Source organism: Ambystoma mexicanum, chromosome 2p (assembly GCF_040938575.1).
Source record: "Ambystoma mexicanum isolate Mex_15411 chromosome 2p, UKY_AmexF1_1, whole genome shotgun sequence".
Classification (NCBI taxonomy): Eukaryota; Metazoa; Chordata; class Amphibia; order Caudata; family Ambystomatidae; genus Ambystoma; species Ambystoma mexicanum.
This window is the reverse complement of record NC_090923.1, coordinates 315,751,705-315,775,330: the sequence shown is the minus strand read 5'-3', so window position 1 is coordinate 315,775,330 and position 23,626 is coordinate 315,751,705. Positions and strand designations below refer to the sequence as shown.

At 43.5% G+C, this 23,626-nt stretch overlaps 1 protein-coding gene across 3 annotated transcripts in view; it reads right to left on the bottom strand.

The window, feature by feature from the left end:
- Window positions 1-23,626, bottom strand: part of IL17RB (interleukin 17 receptor B) — an 833,505-nt gene that overhangs the window by 426,807 nt on the left and 383,072 nt on the right. For all 3 annotated transcript variants that reach the window (XM_069643631.1, XM_069643630.1, XM_069643633.1), the window contains exon 5: window positions 5,806-5,932. In XM_069643631.1, the coding sequence (XP_069499732.1) occupies window positions 5,806-5,932 (127 nt within the window). The remainder of the gene's footprint in view (window positions 1-5,805; window positions 5,933-23,626) is intronic.

Genomic DNA, 23,626 nt, shown 5'->3' with positions numbered 1-23,626 from the left:
TCACCAATGACCACACCATCCTCACCAAGAATCTACACATCCCTGGCATCAGGGTTTCAGCTCTGAATTGGATATCCTCCTTCCTCTCCAACAGATTTCAAATAGTACACCTGCCTCCGTTCTCCTTGACTTCCTGCACAGTCGTCCACGGAGTAACGCCGGGCACTTCTCTCTACCTGCTCGTCTTTAACCTCTACCTGAGCCCACTACCTGCACTCATTCGATCCCACTGTCTATCATGCTTCAATTACACAGATGACACACAAATCATCTTCAAAATCCTGAATAGCTCCCCCGTCTACCTTCCCCAATCTCACAACCTGCCTCTCAGAGATCAAATGCTGAATGACGGCCAACCACATCCTACTCCATCCAAGCAAAACAGAGATCATGCTATGTCGAAAGACCACCCTCTTCCCTCAACCCACACCACAGCCACGCCTCCCACTACATCCAACACAGTAAAAAATCTCACATGCATTATGGACACAGACTTGACCCTACTACATCACATCAACTCTGTGGTAAAATGTGGTTACACAAAAAATGCAGCAGCATTAGCTGCTGCCTTTATCCTTACCTGGCCTTCCCACGCAGACTCTCCACGATCATTGCTATCAACTTTTCATGTCTGGCCTATGCTAACGCCTTATACCGAAGGGCCTTGGATTGTAGCTAAGAAAACTCTAATGAGCACAAAACAATGCCATGAGGCTCGTCCTAGCCCTAGGCCCCAGAGAATACATCTCCCCACACCCTCTGTGTCCTTCACTGGCTTCCGATCGGATGTCAATTCTCCTTCAAGGCGATGTGCATCACCCATCAAGTATTTTACAACCAAGGACCGGAGATCCTGCAGCATAAATGTACATGTTACAGGCCTAAAGAAACTTCAGATCAGGCGCAGCACTTCTTCTTGTCATTCCAGGGACAAAATCAACCCCTATAAGGATTCCTCCTTCTCTGTCCAAGCACCCACCTCTGGAACTCCTTCCCATTAAGCATCCACCATATAGAGGAAAACATTGCCTTCTGGAAGGCACTCAAAACTCTTTCCCTCGGCACCCTCGCACACTTAGTCCGTATCTCACTCCCAAATCAAGTACTTACCGCCGCCCACCCTCCATCGTGAGCAAATCGGGTGAACAAGAGGGGTCAGTTAGGTGGAACATAGCACTCCTTCCCATGCATATATGATTAACACTGCATGGCTAAGATTAATATGCCTCAGTCCTTCTTCACCGGACCCTTGTGCACTGTGTCCCACAGAATACAACTGGGTCCCATGAAAAAATGCAGCCCAGCTGTTTGCACAGCCGCACACCTTTAACATACACGCAATTTGACTGCACCTTGCCCTAAACATACATCGCCCTCAACCCGCAAGTGCTACAACCCATAGAATACAGCTGTGTCCCACCCAAAAAATCGGTCCAGCTGTTCACATAGCTTGACTATCTGACATTTTGACACATCACTCATCCTCACGATGACCCTAAGGTTTTTAGCCTCACAGGTGGGAGCAGGAAGATGGCCAACAGAGGCCAGCCAGAGAGCGACAGGAAAGGAGGGAGCAGGTGTGCTGATGAGGAGAATCTCGGTGTTACTGGTATTAAGGAAGAGATATTTGGTGGCACACCACTCCTGGATAGCAGACAGACAGTCAGAGTTGAGAGAAGGAGAAGAAGTGGCGGAAGGGAGCATGAAAATGAGTTGAGTGTCATCTGCATAGCACTGAAAGTTGGGGCAGAGAGCAGCAATGCGGTGGGCAAGAAGTTCCAGGTAGTGGTTGAACAGCCAGCGAGAGAGGTTAGACCCCTGGGGAGCACCACAGGTAGAGATAGAGAGATAGGAGAGGAACGACCAACGTTGGACTTGGGAGGGTCGATCAGAGAGGAAGGAGGTCAGCTAAGCCAGGGCCTGATCGGTGATACCCAAGTTATCACAGAGACGGTTCAGCAGGATGGCATGGTTGACCATGTCAAAGGCAGAAGAGAGATCAATTAAGATGAGGACACACAGGGTATTGGAATCGAGATTGGAGAGCAGGTCTTCACGGATGTTCAGGAGAGCAGTTTCCGTGCTTCAGGCAGCTCTGAAGCCAGGCTGATGGTCATGGAGACAACCAACAGATTCAGTGTAAAGATTAAGCTGCGAGATGGCCATCTTTTCCAGGAGTTTGCCCAGGAAAGGAGTGATGGAGATTGGACGATAGTTAGCTGGGCAGGACGGGTCGGCATAGGGTTTCTTAAGAAGAGGGTGCACAAGGGAGTGCATCAGGGGCAAGGGGAGACTCCAGTGGGAAGGAGTGGTTGCAGAAGTCAGCCAGAGCAGGGGCCAAGGTGTCAATGTGGTCTTTGATGGTTTTGGAGGAACAGGGATGAACCTGTTTTGAAGAGACTTGCATAGATCAGACGTGTTGAGAAACCTCATCTGCAGAGAACAGGGGAAAGGCAGAGAAGGAGGAAGGAGAGGTGGCCGAAGAAGGGTGACACAGCGAAAAGAGGGGGCAGGGGGAGAGGAAGAGTGAAAGGACAGGAAGTCCTGAGCTTTAGAGATTAAATGAGAAGCCACAGCCATGCAGAGGGCATGGGAGGGGACAGGAGAGGTAGAGACTGCAGCAGGATTGGCCAGCTCCTTGCAGATTTTAAGAGTTTGGCCGAGTTGTTAGATGCCGCAGAGATGCAGACTTGGATATGGGCTCTCTTCTTGGTGTGGACAGATAGCCGGTATTGGGGCTGACGGCAGGCTATTTTGTCAGAGGATGTACCGGAAGCATGCCATTTTCTCTCAGCCACCTTGCACTTGTATTTAAAGGTGGCAAGGTCTGAGTCATACCAGGATTTGCACTTGGTTTGGGCTTCAAGCGGATCCTCATGACAGGGGCAAGAACATCGAGAGTATCAGATATAGCAGAGTGGAGCATGGAGCGGGCTGTGTCAGGGTGTGAGTCAGCCAAAGGGAGGCGGGGGGTAAGAAAGTGCTGGCGAAAGCCTCAACTGACACACGCTTCATGGGTCAGATAACCGAGAAGGTAAGTGGCAGTGTTGGAGTTGGCTTGGCTTGAGGGGTGGAGAGAGTGAGCTGGGAGGAAAGGAGAAAGTGATCACTCCAGGAGAGAGGAGTGGTGAGAGGAATAGAGAGGAGAAGGTCTGTAGAGATCAGAGCATCAAGCCTGTGCCCTGCATAGTGAATCAGGCAAGAGGGGAGGATAGAGAGTGAGAGAGAGTTTTAGAGGTCGCAAAAGAGTCCAGAGGAAGGACATGAAGCATCCACGTGGATGTTAAAGTTTCCAAGAAGGAGGAGTTGAGTGGTCGAGACCAGGAGGGAAGAGGAGAGGTCCACCCACTCAGAGAGGAAGGAGGGGATCTGACCAGGTGGCCGATAGATGGTAGCCACAGTAAGGGAATGGCTAGGAGAGAGAGAGTTGCTGCAGACAAGACATTCGAAAGAGGAGTAAGCTTGCGTAGGAATGACAGAGGCAGGAATCCACTCGGCGAAGATCAGGGCTACACCCCCTCTGGAACGGTTGAACCTGGGCGCTGAGCGGATCTTGTAGCCGTCAGGGAGGAGAGTGTGAAAGCTCATGACAGGGTTGCCATGAACCATGTCTCAGTGAGACAGAGGACTTCGAGGTCAAGTTCTTCAAGGAGGCGGCAGATATCAGAGGAGTGTTTAACAGCTGAGCGAGAGTTAAGAGTGGCAATATGGGGAAGGTTGCCATCCTTGAAAGACTTCTGGGGAGGGGTACAAATCAGAGGTACGCCCTGGAGAAGTGTAGAAGAAGCCCAAGAGGAGGCAGAAGAGGAAGGAGGAGAGGGCAAGGTAGCCAAGGAGGAGGCATCAGGGAAAGGCAAGGAAGCTGTGGAGGGAAGCGAGGGGACAGCGGGAGAATGAAGGAAATTGAGGAGGTGCGGGCAGCATCTGTCAAAGAGGGGAAGATTGGCCTGAGGGCCTTTGACCAAGATTCTACCATTTAGGTAAACATTAATGATGACCTTAGAGGAGTCGAAGATGGCCAGTAGGGCCTCCCATGGGTGCCACCATTAATGGGAGAAGAGGGGAAAGGATAAAACACAGAGACCATATGTATGGCGAGGGAACGACAAAGAGGATGTCGGTGAGGGTTTGCCTAGAGGAGGCATCATTGACATCACTGTTGATATGACATCAATCCTGATGGAAAGTCCTTACAAAGGGTTCTGTTTAGAGTGTTGCTAGCAACATATGAAGGGTGATCAGGGGGCCTCTCATGAACTACTCCATGTATCACAACATGTACTTATTGAAATAGAAAAGTTGTACTGAAGCTTTGGTGTTAATACAGAAATCTAGTAATACATACACATAGGCAATGGCTGCAGCATGAACCATAGAAGTAGTGTATTTGGCCAGATGAATAAAAAATCCAAGCCTATCAGAATCTTGGCTAATGTTTAACTTGGATATAGCAACTAACAATACAAGATTTACTGCACACACACTAGTACATAAAATATATATGGCGAGTATCAATGCATACACATCTGAGGCACATAAAGGGAAACTCTACTATGGAGGAAAGTAATACCATGACCAGACAATTACAATAATATTAGAGTTCATAATCATGTATACAAATTGTATTGTCTGTCTGCAGCCTGCTTATTGTTCCATGTATGTGTACCATGTGCTCAGGCCAAACCCTAAGTAAAGTACCTTACGAACATTGCACAAGGTTAAGGTCTAGATATACAGCACTTTTAGAGTATGTGTATGATGTTTCAATGCAGTATGACTAGATCAAGTCCTCCTCTTAAATCTCTTAGTGTCACTGAACAAAAACAACTGCCCATATGTGATGTCATCAGTGATGTCATTGATTATGCCATTTGTGCTGTCATCTTTGATGTCCTGGGTGTTAGTCTTGGCAGTGCATGGAGGTGGTGCAAGTTATAGTTGCAAGGCTTACCAGAACTGGCGAATGTCTTTGGTTTTTAGATTTTACCTTACAACCCTAACGTCCCTTTAACAACGTTTTTTCAATTATTTCCTAGTGTTTTATTAGTGCAACTTAACCATAACGTTAATGTTTTTCAGTGAATATATATATATATATATATATATATATATATATATATATATATATATATATATATATATATATATATATATATGCATTCATACATCTTAAAATAAAATGTCCTTATGACACAAGTACTTACAGATGAGATGGTACCAAGGCTTACCATAGCTGGCAAATATCTTTGGTTTTTAGATTTTACCTTGCAACCATAACGTCCCTTTAACAATGTTTTTTCAATTAATTTCATAGGGTTTTATTAGTGCAACTTAACCATAACGTCAGGGGAGTTGCTAGGTCTGGAAAAGACCTGGGGCTATGCTGATGTTGGAACTGTTGGGGCTCGGGGCTAGCTAGTCTTTTGGCTGTAGCTCCTGAGATTCTATCCGGGGCTACAACCAAAAGATCAGGGGCTATAGCCCTCTTAGCCCCCGCTTAGAAACGCCCATGCATAACGTTAATGTTTTTTCAGTGAAAATATATATATATATATATGTGTATTCATACACCGTAAAATATAATGTCCTTATGACACAAGTACTTACAGATTAGATGGTAGTTCTAATGTATCTTTAAAATGTAAAAGCATATGATGTTCAAAAAAAGTTATTTACAATTTGTCTCCAAATTAATGCATGCTCAGCAGAAAGGCATTTGTTAAATGAATGCACCAGCATAAAGCATCAGAAATCCATGCATCATTTAATTCAAACTCATTTTATTTGAATTCTAAAAAGTAGTACCTGGTGAAGTGAAAGACACAGTGTGTGAAGGTGCGTCATCACCTGGATTTGCTGTCGGTATATTGAAAGCGCTGATGAAATAATCAGTATGAGGCTCTACAAGGAATTTATCATAGTAATATTTCCACTAAAATATAAAAACACAAACCAATTACAATCATGCTAGGATAGTCATCGGCATGCATCATTTAAATAGTTCATTTGGAAAAAATTACAATTATAATACATTAGAACAATCTTAGAAATGGTGGTATCCAATGTTGAACCAAAGGATCAAAGGCACCACACAACCTATTCACAGTCAAACATCCATATATATACACTTTCAACAACGATGACATGTCGTAGGAGCAAACCTCCCATTGTGGAGTCAAGGGATACGGACACAGCAGGTCGTGCAGCACTTGTGAGGGAACATGGAGGTCAAGTACAGAGGTGAACAATTACCATAAATTGAAACATATGCATTTGTTATCTGCGCTGGACTCATTACATAGGAGAATCATTTTGTGAAAGAATTCACACCTTCCAGAACTTGTGATGGTGCCTGAATTTCTTTTCCCAAATATTTGAATGTTGCTAACTTAAGGCACAAGCTTTCAAATGTCCAACAAGGGTGATCCATTGGTAGTGCAAAGAAGTAAACTTAAAGTCCTCTGAGTTGATGTTTGGGAGTTTGGGTAAAATGTTTGTGAGGCTATCAAGTGAACACACTACAGCGTTATTACAAAGGAACATGAATTGATTCAAAATTTCAGAGAGAAAACGGAAAATCATTTAGCACCACAATGGTTGGCTAGTTTTTTGTGAGGGAGCTCAACTCGAAATTGATGGGCTTTGGAAGGAGCAGTGATTGATTTAAATTAGAAAATGTCAGACATTTTCCATCAAATAGTTGTGAGAGTGAGCAAAAAGAGACAGATATTATTGATCAGATTGAATGAAATGTGACAGGAAAAAAAAACATTTTTTTTTTCTAGATTGTCAGGCTGTGAGCAAACATCCACAGCAAACAGCTATTCCCAGCTAGGACATATGCTCCTCTGAGGAAACAACTGTTCCCAGCTAGAACATGTCCTCCTATGGGGAAACAGCTGTTCCCAGCTAGAACATGTCCTCCCTCCTCTGGGAAAACAGCTGTTCCCATGAAGAACATGTCCTCCCTCCTGTGGAGAAAGAGCTGTTCCCAGCTATAATATGTCCTCCTCTGGGGAAACAGCTGTTCGCAGCTAGAACATGTGCTCCCTCCTATGGGGAAGCAGCTGTTCCCAGCTAGAACATGTCCTCCACTGGTGAATGCTCCAAGGTGGATGGAGTGGGACTAGTTAGACAATTCATTTGAAAATAGCTGTCATGACGGCATTCTCTTCTGCTGGTAAGATTGTGTGTTGTTATGTGTGGTCAGCAAGTACATTTGGAAACCTTCTATAATTTTGTATATCCGATTTCATAACGGAATGAATGTTTTGGCAAATCCTTTTACTAGCAAAGTACTGTCAGTTCACTTGCCGCACACAGTTCTATCAAAGATTATTATTGCAGTGACGAAAATATAGAGCATGTCCCGTCATCTACGGAATGGTTGCAATCCCTCTTTGACAGACATAGAGAAAGCAAGAGTGAAGGAAGCTTTGTCAATAATAGCCTCATTGCCAGTTATAAAAAGCTGGAATATCAGTAGTGCAAGAATTCAATATTGATTAGAGCAATAATTCAGCAGCAGAGATGGAAATGTACACAAGACTGTACATTTATGTGTGTTTATTCATTTGTGGAGTGATCAATGCATATATTCATTCCTAGTTTCCACTTCTACTAACACTAGCATAACGTGTGTGAAATATTAAACGGGTGAGTGTATTTGTATTTATTTGAAGAACAGGTATGTCAATTTTCATCAGTAATTACTTAACACATTTACAGATAACAGAGGCAATCCCGGTAGGTTGCATGTACAATAGCACAACAGATCAGAACAAGTTGTTAGCCACTTTATGATTATGTGGACAAAGTTGGACCTGACCAGGTTCAAAACAAACAATATAAGAAACAGGTGACTTCGAAAGGCAAGATTAACCTATGGTGGGCAAGTGCGTCAAACTAAAGAGGAATACTGTGCAAATATTCGAAAATACTTCATTACATTACTATTTTGCGAGAGGGGGCACATGGGAGAGTGAGGTTCAATGAAGAGGAGGTGCAGGGGGAACTAGATGGTGAGTAGACAGAGATACAGTCAGACAGGTACTGAGGAGCAAGACCATTGATAGCTTTGTAGACAAGGAGTATGAACTTGGGCCACTTTGTGCATGAGGAGCCAACCAACATGGTGTCAATAGGTAGAAGTGGTGGTGCACAGCGAAGCAGTAGGCATTAGCAGTAGTCGAGTTAGGAGCATGACTGTGCAGTATTTGTAGATGGGTAAGAAATAAATGAATTTTCCAAACTTTGAGAAGGTTAAATTGAGCAGCACAGGTGGTAGTAGTGATGTTGTGTTGCAGGCGATAGGTCGCTATCAAAGAGGACCCCAAGGTTATAAGACTTGGACAAGGGCGCAAAAAGGTGAGTCAGAAGGAGATAGCAGTAGGGAGTGTAGCGATGGTGTTGAAAGCAGGGACAAGATGACTTCCATTTTTTAAAGGTTCTGCATGAGGTAGCAAATAGCCACCCAGTGACGTGCCGCTGTGAAGCAGTTGGTTATTGGGTCTGATATGGCTGGGGTAAAGGAGGGAAAAAAGAATAAGATTTGAGTGTCATCAGCAACAAGGTGATTGTACAAATCAATGGATGCTATAAGTCTTCGAGGGCAGAGGTACAGAGGGCGAAGAGCAGGGATCCAAGGTTGGATTCTTGGGGGACACCGGCAGGGAGATAGGCAATAAGTCTGAGAGAAGGTTTGTGAAATGCAAGGTCCTGGAGAGTGAGGAGTAGAGAGGAATGGTTTATATTGTCAGAAGTTGGAGAGAGGTCCAAAAGAATGAGTATAGCAAAGAGTTTAGAGTGATGAGCCTCAGAGAGAAAGCTCAACATATGCATGAGTGCAATGTCGGCATAGTGTTTACTACTCAAGCCAGATTGTGGTGGATCGACAAAGACATTATCCTCAAGGTACGTAGTGATCCAATTGAAGACCTCATGCTCAAGGGCCTATGAATAATAGGTAGAGAGAACTGGGTGATAGTTAGCCAGGATGTTTTTGACTGTTTGAGGAGCGAACAAGTCGATAGTAGCAGAAGATAGGTTACCCCTGTGGAGGATGGGTGCTAATTTGGTAGGAGAGGTGTGGGAGAAGTAGCCAAGAATATAGGGGTACACGAGAGGCAGTAAACAGAAGGAGGATGGGTAAGGGAGAGGTAGGAGGGCTGTGAGGATGTTACAAAGTTTGGACAATTGAGAGGAAATATAGTGGAGCAAAGACAAGGAGGTTAGGAGTACAGGTTAGGAGTAGACAAAGGGAGGAGATTAGATGTGCGAAGTTAGATGATTTGGCAGAGTCCAATGCAGAGGTGAGGACAATAAGGGCATTTGTGTAGACAGGGAGTAAGGTGGGATCTGTGGTTTGTATGCAGCACATGTTTGTTTTGAGTTTCTGGATCTCGGATGTGATTCAGGGCTGGAAGAAGACAGGAAGAAAGTGAAAGAGGCAGAGGTTGAAATAGATGATTCAGTCATGGGTCCTGCAAGGGAAGACCTCGAAAGACCTGGTGCATTTTTGATTTGCCGTGACTGAGTGACTGTGTGAGATGGACATGCCCACATTTTGATCTATTTTAGCTTGCTGAAGAGGTGTGGAATGCAAGGGTTAACCAACAGTGAATGTGTATAATGCAATCTGTTGTACACTGCCAATTTAAAGAGGAACAGCAGATGTTACGGTGCAAGGCCTTGATGGATATTAAGATTTAGATGTTATACAGATGGAAGGTGGTCAAAGATTCTCGGCTTATATCATCATGTCATTATGCTAATGTACTAATCATTGAAGCTATGTCAACACCCCAGAAAGCAGCTCTGCAAAGTTTGCCAATGCAGGACTCCCGCACTGAGGCAGCACAGGCATGCTAAGGGTCCCTCGATTGCAGAACAGTATGAGAGAATCTATGATCTTTTATATGTTAATGCCAACAATAATGTGTGGATGTGGAATACATTGTATATATGAAAATATGTAAGCACCCACTTTTGTCTGATTATTGAACTCGACCTTCACTGAGTTAATGTAAACTAAAAGCTGACCCGTTGGATTTGATAGAATGTGTGAAGAAAATCTACAGTGAAGCCTATGGAAACCTGGACAGTGGCATTAGGTACTATTTACACTAGGATACACGCAAACCTCCCACATGGTTTATGCCCCTGTTAGGTAAATTAAGGCCACGGTTACCCAGATTAAACCAATAGTGCACTAAAAGATGTTAAACAAATGTATCTGATGTCTGAATTCTCTATATCCACTTAGTTGCTTGACAGGGCCTACGTAGTGAGAGAGAGAAGAGTCAACAGCTACCCCTGTTACAACTGTGCAATAGTGGTAGGCTAGAAGGGGGAAGGTAACTTGTTTATACAAATCCTAGCTAATGCAGGTCACACATTGATTGCAAGGTAATTTTGTGATGATTCAATTTAATCGTAGATTCAGACCTATATATAAAAGCTGAAGGTTCGTACCGAAAGGAAAAGACAATTGTTGAACCTTTAAAAACTCACATTTAAGGCCACATTGGGCTTACAGAAAAACATTTGCAAACTGTTTTAAACATCACAGTTCAGTGAGTGAGGGTTAGTAGTACAAGTATATGGTGTGAAATTCAATACTACTTGTGAACTAGTAGTATATTATGTTTGTCGACACATGGTAATGTTTCTGGTTCGGGGTGGAGTCAACCTTCACTTGTGTTGAATTGTTCGCAGGTGAAGGGTCCGACCTGTCATCAAACCCACCAAACCACGCTTTGCATTCAAACGTTGAGAGACCGTCTAGTGAATACCTTCATTGAAACTACCAAACAACCTGAACAACAAAATACTCTGTGGAATCTACCTCCCGTCATATGCCACCACAAATGTGGCTCCTGTTCAGTATGTTGTCTGACAAAAGATATGAAATCCATCAAATTGAAAGGTAAAACCTGGAACTTCAACACATTCACCAATTGCAAAAGCAAATGGACAGTATATGCAATCCAATGCCCGTACAAGCTACTATACATCGGAAAAAGCAAAAGAGAAATACGACAACAAATCTGTGAGCATCGTTCATGCATAAAAAAACAACATCCCAGACAAGCCAATGGTGGCACATTTCAAAGAGAAAAAACACACTCACAGCGATATCTTCTGGTAAGTTCTTCAAACATCCAGAAAACCATTCAGAGGAGGAGATAGAGACCTATCACTTCGTAAACTGGAGCAACGATGGATTTACCGCCTTAACTCAGTCAAACAAGGTCTAAATGTGGCTATCAAATGGAACCTCTTTTTCAAATAATAACACTCCAACTTCCCTTCTGGTCAATCCACTACTAGCGTGTTGTTCTTCCTTATACTATAAAGTTTTTTGAGCACCTGAAACCTTTGTTAAATTATGTTTCTTCTATAGTTACGATGTCACAATAAACATGGATTCATAAATGCTTTTAATTAGAGGTTTTACCAATGGCACCAAACACATATGGTTTGGATACATCACTTAACCAGTCCTGTAGCCACAATACCACCCCTGTATTGTCCGGCAACGACATAATTCATTAATTACCACATGCCATCTATATACCTCAAATTAACCACTATAATTTATAGGTTTTTGAGACATCCATGTGTCATCCAATTGCCACTAACCAACAACTTCTTTTAGAACATGTTCCATCCATACATCCTGAATTCCACGGTTTCTTTGCCATTTTTGAGGCCCCGTGAACCTAACAGACAATATGCTGTACACTTACATTATTAATTCAATATTTTGCATACAACGTACTTTAGGTTAATATTTGACAATTGCACCGTGTTTTGTTTTGTGGTCTTTCACCCATTTGCCCTCCTTTTGCAGTACCCAATTAGAAATCATTGCCGCTGATCCACGCATGCGTGCACTGCTCCTAAATAGCATCTCCAGATCAGATCCAACTACGCATGCGCATAGTTCAACCGATCTGGTACTACGCATGCGCGTCAACCATGACTCTCCTTCTTTACCCAGCAGAGTCACATCTCTTTCTCTAATCGCAAAGCTCGCGTTGAAAGACATTACGCCACCAAGGTAAGAACACTGAGCTTTTTAAGCTCTGGCTGCTAGCCACGCCTCCAGCGCACGGATACGCTAATTTCCTCATGGATATGCGGTGTCCACAATGCACCTTAACTCGTTTTTGCAATTATTCGCGCCGGCTACTCAACAGACCCCTTGACCTTTTCAATCGTGTTAGGCACTTTCACTGTTAGTTGCTTTGTCGTGCCCAGTCACAAGATTTATTAATTTGTCTTGAGATCACGGCTTTCGCGTCAGTTAATTAATAGACCATTTAGCCTGTTTCCATCATGGTAGGCACGTTCACAGCCGTGCCCAGTCACAAGTCATAGGAATTATTAAATTGCCCTGAAATCACAGGCACCCAACGTCATACAATCTATTTAAATCTCTCTAATCGTTAAGAGTAAGTCCATTAAATACTTACCTGCAACATATTTCACCCATTTCAGCAACCATGCACAGCCAACTGCCAACCTATTCTGGTCCCTGTAACCACGCAATTAACCCGTGCACCCGCGAACCCTCTGGCATATTGATCCTGCCATACCGGCCTCGGAAGGTATGCCTTTGTTTTTCGATTATTACTTCGAGTTGCTATGAATCGCCATAATACCTAGGTAACTTACTGTTACTCCCTCTTGTAGACTATAGCTACAAATACCTGCCAGTAACCAGCGCAGCCAACAAAGTTCAACTGCTGACACTACCAAGGTAGGTTTTTAGCATGCAGACTCTATATAGATTAATTTGTATGCCAGGTCACCCCCACTCACGTGTCATCTGTCCCTTTAGGCGCTCACCCTTCTTTTTTGAACTACGTCCTGATGACAGTTCGGACCCTTCACCTGCGAACAATTCAACACAAGTGAAGGTTGACTCCACCCCAAACCAGAAACATTACCATGTGTCGACAAGCATAATATACTACTAGTTCACAAGTAGTATTGAATTTCGCACCATATACTTGTACTACTAACCCTCACTCACTGAACTGTGATGTTTAAAACAGTTTGCAAATGTTTTTCTGTAAGCCCAATGTGGCCTTAAATGTGAGTTTTTAAAGGTTCAACAATTGTCTTTTCCTTTCTATACGAACCTTCAGCTTTTATATATATGTCTGAATCAATGATTAAATTGAATCATCACAAAATGACCTTGCAATCAATGTTGACCTGCATTAGCTAGGATTTGTATAAACTAGCTACCTGCCCACTTCTAGCCTACCACTACTGTACAGATTGTACAGTTGTAACAGGGGTAGATGTTGACTCTTCTCTCTCTCACTACGTTACAGTGCCTTCATGAGTCATGCACCCCTTCAACAAAAAAGAAGGCTTCACATAGCCCCACCCTTCCTTTGACAGGGCCTACCACACAGATACTTCCGAGTATGATGCAAGTGTACACAAAGCCCTACCATGAGCAACATCTACACAATTAGACTAACATGCACACACAACCGGCACGTGTCATAGGCCTAATGGCATGTATGATGCATCCACATAAAAGGCCACACCATGAACATGCATGTCTCATACATTTGATGGCGGAATGTAGAAACTATGCATGAATAAGAATACGCTATACTCGTACTAGTTACATTAGCAACAGACATTATGTATTTATTCAGATCTGTGCAGTAGACCCCTTCCTGACCTTACTAGTAAATGGCGGAGTGGCCAAGCATGCTGGTGACTCCACTAATCACCAACAAAGGCAGAGCTTTTATCACATGGAAGCACATAGGCCTACTGTTCCTTTAAGGGAAGCGTGTATGAGTGGTGATAAGGTATGATATGATATGATTGGTTATTTATAACACGCTTAATACCCAGAGGTTTCTAAGCGTGGACCCGGGGATCGAACCTGTGTTGCTCTTTGTCGTCTTGCTTCCAAGGCGAGCATGTTGTCCCTGAGATATCCTCCCGATACAAGCCAGCCATACCTGCTTACTCGGCTCCCCTTCAGGTAGGAAAGAAGGTGCAGAAATCCTATACAAAACAACAACAGGAAGAGCAGGGTGGGCAAATGAAGCGGCTCACAATGTCTCCACACTCCTACACCTAAGCTAGGTTAGGCTAAGGGAGTCCATTCCGAAGGCAGGGTCAGGGTGTGGCAAGCAGAGATAGGACCGCCCATGGGGAGGGACTAACTAACCCAAAGTCCCACATCAAATGTGTAAACCATCCTCAGGGGCTGGGCACACTACCCAATTCCCATACCAGCCTTCTTTGCAAGATACATGTAAGTTCTGTTAGGACAAAGATAAACTGGAAGGAGGGGTCAGGGCCCTATAATAGGTAGGACTGTGGCAGATTGGAGAAAGGCCACAGGGTGAAAGGGCCCACCACCTAGTTGCATTAAGAAAATATGTCAGTACAATATTTTTGAAAAACAATGATATTGTCTAGTGACTCAGACCCAGCAGCCTTGCTGTTGTTGTTCAATCTGACCAATGGATCCTGTAATGGATTCATTGTTCATTGTTCACTGTAGCAATACCGTTTTTGCATTCACTTTATCACAACCTGTGGAGAGTTCTCATCTTTCCTTGGAGAACATATTGATTATGGACATAAAACAAAGTTGAAATTCATATTGATATATGTGGATGCCACAATGGTTCTGAAAATTGCTCAGCGGGTTACGCAGCTGTAGAGTTCTGTGTTCATATACCAGAACCCAATACTAAATCCCAGCAAGGCAGACTCAGCCTTTCCTCCTCTCTTTTGAGTTCAATAAACTTCAGTATATAACTTTTGGTGATAGTAACACCTACTGTGCTACAAAACATACCAGCACCAGAAAGTGCTACTTATAAAATTAAACATAGCATGACATCCCACCCCCATAGCCGGGTCATCCTGTGCCACATATTCTAACACCCCTTCTTACCTCATATATTACCTTCAACAGCATCTACAGCATTCTGTTGCTCCTATCTATGTTTACGTAATATAAAAAACAAATAAATCAGCATGGTACAGATCTAAAGATCGAATCCTTGAGCTAGAGTTGTAAAAATTGGGCAGCCACCCCAAATGAAGAGCATAAAGCATTAGTGTGGGGGTGAGTGTGATCAGTCAGCCAAATTTGAGACTATGGAACCAAAGAGTTGATGGCCATATATCCAGCCATTGCCGCTGGACTATTCTGTCATCCTAGATATATCGTCTTTTCTCACAATATAGTACTGTGCTGTCTTCTACGAAATGTATGCCATCTCACATTCTGGGGGCAAAGCTTAGCCCACTGCTCGTTCTTTCTTTTCATGAAGGCTATTTCGTTGGAAGGGGTCCAAAACAAAAGAGCGTGAGAGCATGTCATATGCCCATGGCAAGCACATGTTCATGCCTGCCTATATGACACAGAACAGTTTTTTTTTTTTCACACCATGAACAACAATAAGCAAGTCTGTCTCAAGCAATGACTATGTGGAGGAGGTATTATGAAGCAAATTCATTTGTTGCATGTTTTTAAACCTTTAAGGTGCAGTAGTAAAACACAGATGAGCGGAAGAAAGGAACTAAGGATCGGCTGGAGAAAGGAACTACACAGTGGCTGAAAAGAGGGGTGAAGGAAGATTCAAAAAGAGGATCTAAGGAAGAGTTGCTAAGGGGAGATGAGGAGCAGCTGATAAAAGGAACTGTGGAGAAAAATATAGGAAGCAGTGAAAAGGAGGGGCTTGGAAGAACCTGATATCAAAGGGGAAGAACAAACAGGCACTCAATCACCCTAAGTCCAGTGGTTGTGTAAGATGGAAGGAGGAACAAGCAAGTGGCTGCGGTTAGTGGATGTGTGAGAGAAGTCAAACAATACAAAAAGGTGATGGCTGGAAGGTTTTGAATTAATCATAACCACAGGCAAAGCTCTTTGCAACCCTCCAGACCATTATTGTTCAGCCTGCCAAGCCATCACAGAAAGTGAAAGACCATATGCAAAATCAGGCTTAGTCCCACCCCAAAATGGGCAGTGCAGCTCAATCGCTAGGTCACGTCCCTTCTGCACGAGACCATAAGCATCCCCAGAAATGTTTCTGGGCGTCATCAGTGAGGAATAGCTTGAGTCTCTAGGCTCGCTGTGGCATACAGAACCAAGCTGCACCTCATTGAGGAGGCCCAGCAAGGTCGAAACATGTCTGGAATATCTTGTGTTTCTGTGCAATGGGGACATGGCCTAGCAGTTCGGGCTGGGCTGCTACCATTGGTGGCAGTATATGACTGATTTGCATATGGCTGGACCTCTTTTGCAGTGGCGCAGACGGAATAAAAAACGGTGTGGAAGGATGTAGGGTGAGAGAAGTCAGCAGACAGTGGGGTACCTAAGGAGAGATTAGGCAGAGGTCCCTTAGCTAAGAATCCCAATTATTTGAATGGGACACCTCCTTTCTTTCTATGGCTCCCGGCCTGAATTTTAGGTCAGATCTAGCATGACCCCTCCCCCACTACAGAACAACCTTCAGGCTCCAGGTAGTGGAAGCCTCCCCAACATCCCCTACCTGCACAAGAGCATTGCCATGGAAGTAATGTATTACAGAGATTGACACTTTTTTAAAGGACTGTGAAGGATGCAGCGGGATCCAAGGAGCATTTGTCTTTTGTTTTGTTTGGATTCATTTTCACCTATTCACCAAAACTATTTTGTTGCATTAAGCCACCTGGAAAGACTAGCACCTGGGCCTAACAAGGACAGAAGAACGTTTACTTTGAATAGTTTTGCACCTCCCTGATGGACGCTAACTTATATGTGATCACATCTTGGTCAAGAATTGTCCTGACACATATATTGTTATTTTGTCCACGTTCTTGGCTTAAAGAGAGTTGATGTTGACTCTCCTGTAAAATACCCTAATAAAGAAATGTTAAAACAATTCATTCACATCTGGCCTTTGTTTTATGTCACGGGGCTTCATGACAGAGTGTAGTATGTCACATGCACTTTTGTGTGCCACATGATTGCAAACAACAGCACACTTTTCGTGAATAATGACATGACAGTTACACGCCTTGTGTCATGAGCCCGATGTGCATACAAGGTCACACTAAGAGCAGCAATAACATGATCGGAATAAAGCAGAAAGACAACACACACGGAGCTGCATGGGGCATGCATGGCAGAATGTAGCCAATACGCACAGGACATGCATACGCACACCAAACGTGCAATATACACAGAAATCGCATTTAGACTAGACAAGGAAAAGGGAAAAAAGTGGAAATCAGCGAAAACAAAAAGTATTAAAAAAATTTAGGTTACTACCCAGAAAGAAGTGAAGTCTACAGGTGTTGGGAATGACAATTCTCATCTACAAACCCTCAGCGTATAGGTAATGGAAAGTCTACAAGGGTTAGGAATGCCAGCATCAACGTACATCCATTCTGCCCACATGAAGACACATTATCCTTGCGAAACTTGGCATGAATCTGTGCAGCAGGTCAGGCTGCAGGTGAGGGAAAACCTTTGTCTATGGGAAATTAATAGGAAAAAGTGTGTTTTGGAGACGCCCCAATATATTACTCTCCCATTGATGCTCCAAAATGAAGCCCCTATAAAAGAAATGCCAGCCTTTCCATCGACTTCACTGGGACCACCAAAATATCTGCTGATGTTTTAAGACCCTGGCCTCATTTTCTGAGAGGGATGCTATTTTTTACCTAACTCCGTTAATTGCTTAATTCATTTAATTGTGGAGGCACTGGTTAGTCCTTAAGCACAGCAGTGCATGGGAAACCTGTCCCCCACTTAGGTCAATGGCCTAGCACTACTACCTCCCACATTGTCAGTAGTGGGCACGCACCAAGTTTCCATTTTCAGTTGGCAATATGGGCATTGTGTCCATACTTACTGCAGTCCAGAAAGGACGGGGGCAGTGGTACCTTTATCTTTCCATTGTTGATGGTCTCCTATAAACATTTGTTTACCTCATGGCTGCCTTTTGTGGTTATTAATGTTGTTTGAGCACTATTGGTGTACTTAACTGTCCTTCTGTCTGTGTTCGTCCCAGGTAGATGTAGAAAATGGCCGTATATGGGCAATCATCTTTGCAGGCTTTGTCCAGAGTCCAGGAAATAGACTTTGTGTGCATGGAACTGGTTTGGGCTGGCTAAGGGACGGCAGAAGACCTCAGTACATATCCCAAACCTGTTGAGAGGTCATTGCTGTACCCGAGCTTGCTCTCTATGATTGGACAGCAGAGTTGTTTGAACATTGTTGGTCTGGAGTCTCCCCACTCCGGTTTTCTGTATATTTGGGAAGCATCTGGAGCAATTCTGGCAGTCAACCATTTGCACCAAGTATCCGAAGCATGAGAAGACACAGAGAAACTGGAAGACTGCTGCTGGGACAACCATTGCCCAAGTCAGATACAGCAAGGTGAAGATTTGCACTTCCACAGGGGAGACCTTCCACAGTGTCTCTATCCCATTCATTGGTGTCTCTATATAGTTCTGAGCCCTCTATCATTAAGGTAATCCTTCTTCAGCTGAGAGTTGTGGACCTGTAACTGGAACCAACCATGAATGAGGGGCCTTCTCCTGTTGTCTGGAACTCATGCAGCTTGGTGCTGTGACAATCACATAGCTCCCTTTCACCTACAGAGAAATGCCATTGCCGTGGCTGTGTATTTATGGTTAAGTTGCTAATCCCATAGAAGAGCACTTTTTGGGCGGCTTATTACTTTGCTCCCCCTGGACGAATCCTCACCAAACTTTGCAAAAAAAGTATATGGCTGAATTTATTTGCAAAGTTTGGTGAGGTTTGGTCCGAGAGGGCACAGTTATAGGGGGGGCCCCAAAATGTCTTTTTTTCCCATAGACTGAATGGGGAAAAAACGACAGCCCAAACCGCTGGACGGATTTTCACCAAATTTGTGGCAGGAACAGCGGCTTGGTCTCGAAAGCGTGCTTTTGTAAATTTGGTGAAAATCCAGGCAGTAGTTTTTTTAAAATAACCAAAAATTAGGTCACACACACACTTCCCTGTTCGCTCCGCGGACAGTGTCCTGATTGGCTAATCAGCTTAAATCATGTCTGCGGACATGCAACGTGTTCGCTGATTGGATGGTGAAGAGTGCTTGTGGTAATATGGTCATAGGGTTCTTTTTTTGCCTTCTGCAGCTGCCATGGAAAGAGAAGAGGGGCCCGGTATGGAATCCCCGCCTTCCCTTTCCATGGTGGCCATCTTGGAAAAGGAATTCCTTCCTACACCGGGACTCCAAAGGCGTCCCGGTGTAGGAAGTAAAATCCGCTTTTTTAGTACCCCGGGTTCCCGCTTTAGGAACCTGGGCTGCTAATTGCCCATTTCAGGGGCTGCAGTGGAGGGATAATGGTCCAGAGACCTTGTTATCCACCCTCGCTTCGCTTGGGCTAATAACTTGGGCTGCTGGGCTGGTATCCACCTTTCCAGTCCCTGGAACGGAGGATGAACGCCAGAATATTCCCATTAGCATAACACAAAATGCAAATGGAAATGTTGGAAAATCTTATTGAGTCTATGTACTTTACTGAGAAATATAAAGTAGATGCAGTCTATACCCAGGACATCAAAGATGACATCACAAATGTCATTGATGACATCACTGATGACATCACATGTCTGGCTCACTCTTTTTTCCTTTACTGATATATCTAGGCCAGTAACAGTCAGGAACTAAACATTCACTATACTATAGTACAAAGTACTATATTTGTAGACTTATACTTCAAATATCTTCTTACAGTGATTCACTAAGGGTCCACTCAAAAAATATGAAACATATACAAAGGGGAAAACACAGACTTGGAAGACAGCAATGCTTTCTATGTATGAAGATGATTAGTAAGGTTATCAACACTGTCTTATAGTTCTGTTGTTTTTTTATTACTGTACTTTCCCTGGATATGCTCATATTTGGACACATTGCACTTACACTACTTTCCTTAAGGTCTAGTCACAATATGTGATAGTTATACATAGGGAAGTAGTAGCTTTGAAGCAGAGCAATCATTTCTGTGCATGAAGATAATCAGTTAGGTTATGAAGATTGTCGGGTAATACTGCTGTTTTTTAGTTTACTTCACTTTCCCTGTATATGCTCTATTTGTATGTGTTGTCTGTTTGTGTTTTGTGTGCAGTAATGCAATAATGTAGTAAGTGGGATTGTTAAGGTACTTATTAAATGTTTCACAGTATGCAAGACTCTAATAAGAAATCATTTATAATTTTAGTATTTAACATGGCAAGGTTATTAATATTGCATCTCCATCATTTCTGATGCACACTATGCCTATGTTACTATATGTGTTCCTTAGTATATTGGAATAAACTTCATAATACAATGCTATTTGGATTAATGCATTACTTAATGCACTACGTACCTCATGATTTTTATTCTAATGATCCTTGACACTTTTTTATTAACATTACAATAACAATCCCTTGCACAGACTTTTTATGAAAGGTAAATGCACATGTGATGTCATCAGTGATGTCATCAATGACATTTGTGATGTCATCTTTGATATCCTAGGTGTTAGTTTTAGCAATGCACGGTGGTGGTGCGAGTTATGGTTGCTTAGCTTACCATAACTGGGGAATTTCAGGGGTGTTTCGGTTTTACTTGGAACCATAACGTCCCTTTAACAAAGTTTTTTCACTAAATATATATATACATATATATATTACATGGGGCCTCATTACGACCCAGGCGGTAAGTTACCGCCTGGGCCGTGACTTTACCACCATGGCGTAAACTACGTTTACGCCATGGTGGTTGGCGGACTTACCGCCCCATTCCGACCTTGGCGGGGCGGTAAGTCCCCAATCCCCATTTACCCTTCCCCATTCCCATTTTTGCCCCATAGGGCATAATGGGAGTGGGGAAGGCGTTAATTACGCCACCGTAAATTACGGTGGCGTAATTAACTCCATGGTCCCTTAGCGCCATGGATTTTAACACCTGCTAAAAGCAGGTGTTAAAAGCACCATGGCGCTAGGGGACCTCGTAATTGGCGGTAAGGGGCCGGCGCAGCTAACGCTGGCGTAAACCCCTTACCGGCAGGGTCGTAATGAGGCCCATGGTCTGCGGTAGCAGCCATGTAGTTATGGTTAAGTTGCTAAACACATAGGAAGAGCACTTTTTGGGCGGCTTATAACTTCGCGCCCCCTGGACGAATCTTCGCCAAACTTTGCAAAAAAAAGTATTTGGCACACTATGAATTTTATTGCAATTGTTATGGGGGGGTCCCAAAATGTCTTTTATTTCCCATAGACTGAATGGAGAAAAAACTTTGCTCACGCCTACAGCCCAAACCCCCGGACGAATTTTCACCAAATTTGCGACAGGAGTGGCGGCTTGGTCCCGAAAGGGTGCTTTTGTAAATATGGTGGAAATCCGTCCAGTAGTTTTTTTAAAAGTACCAAAAAGTAGGTCCCAAAAAATTAGTGATATCTATGTCCGCTCCTCGGACACATTTTCCTGTTCGCTCCGCGGACAGGACTCGAATTGGCTTGGAAGGCAACGTGGTGTCTGCGGACATCAGACGCGCCCACTGATTGGAAAGTGAAAAGTATGAAGTGCGTCAGTTTTTTGGAAACGCCCACCATCTTGGATTCGCAGACAGCGACCGTTGTCTGTGGACATCGCAGTAAAAACATATTAAAAAACCCAACATTGCACTTGTCAAACTTATCAAATAATCTCTGTGGATGTGAGGGGTGATGAGGATGGGATGGGATATGGCTGCAAGAAGCAACAAAACGGGTGTTTTCCCCCGCAAACGGTGCGAACAGGGGCGTTGCTAGGGGGGGGCTAAGGGGGCTGTAGCCCCTGATCTTTTGGTTGTAGCCCCAGATAGAATCTCAGGAGCTACAGCCAAAACACTAGCTAGCCCCCAGTGCCAACAGTTCCGACATCAGCTTAGCCCCGGGTCTTTTCCAGACCTAGCAACTCCCCTGGGTTCGAATGTTCGCGAACAGTCCTGAGAAGTTTGCGGACACCTCAGCATTACATGGTTGGTGAAAAGCAGTTCTTGGATGGCTTATAACTTTGGCGCTACTTAATGAAACTGATGAAATTTTGCACCTTTATTCCTGACCTGATCCCGAATGAATTTGCAAAGTTTGTGGGATTCTGTCAAGAGGGGGCAGTCCCAAAATAATGTAAAGGCTTATAAATGAGGTGCCATTTGACAAATCTACACTTACTTTGGCAAACTGATAATAGATCTACATATAAATGTTTTTGCAAAGTTTGGTGGGATTTTGTCAAGGAGGGGCAAAATTAGAGGGGTTTGATGTCATAGGTGTTATTCTTAGCAGTGCACGGTGGTGGCGCGAGTTATGGTTGCTTAGCTTACCATAACTTGCGAATTTCAGGGGGTTTTCGGTTTTACATATAACCATAACGTCCCTATATATGTGAAGCATTTTATCATATTTATTTAGATACAATTGTGGATTTGCAAGTTTGAATTGAAAAGCTTGAATTGCAGTGGCTGATGAGAAAAGAATTCAGTTTAGTTGGCTTGGACCAGATACATAGATAAGATCTGCTACGTCAGATTGTGGTGTCTTTTCATTGGCTGAACTCTTACTGGAAAATTTCAGGTACTGGCCATCTTGGACATGTGGGTCCATTAGCAAATGATGACATGACATATTTTTGAAAAGGGACGCATGAGAACCTCTGTAGTATGCTATGGGGATGTCCAGAGAGAGAAGGGATATGGCCCTTCTTTTTTCAAAAAAATTGTTGATTTTTAGCCGTGGGAAACGCAGCTCCAGATCTGATGAGTTCTGGTCATAACTTGTGCCCCTACTGTGCACTGCTCATACTGGCACACATTTATTTATTTGCATTTGTATCGCGCAGCTTGGAGCCCGGAGGCATCGAGGCGCTTTTACAAGAATATGAAAGAGGTTTGTCATACAGGTTCATGCGCACAAGGCTTCTTAGTCATACAGGTTCATGCGCACAAGGCTTCTTCGTTAGTTAACATGACATCATAGATGACATCACTAATGGCATCATAAATGGCATCACATTTTACATCACCAATAAAGGAGATACTATGATTGGGAATGATGACCTCAAAGGATTTACTTAAAGTAGAATTTACTTCACGCTTTAGAAATGATAGAGTGGTCATAAACTTTGCATCCAACTTACTGGAAGTTAATCTCCTGGGCGAATTATCCTTGCTGCTGTCTTTGGGATATGAGGTATATGCCCGGGGTTGTGGCAAAGAAATTACAATAACCAACGCAGGTCTCTCTTTCCAAATAACAAGGACAATGAGAAAACCCTGGCCATACCTCTGGCCAAAAACAACACGTACAAACGGGCAGTGTACTGTGTGGAGGAATGTGATCTATCATCTTCCAAGTGGGAGGAGGAAAGAGAATATGCTTTGGCTGTCACTATGCATGGCAGAACTTCCATACCCGGCAATAACGAATGAGTTCCTGAGAATAAACTTCTCGCTTTGATTTCTTGGAAGATGCATGGTCACGTGCATCTAACGAACTGAAAGTACTAATCAATTAATTTGAATAGTTATGATGACCTGGCTCAGGGACAAACCTGCACTTGAT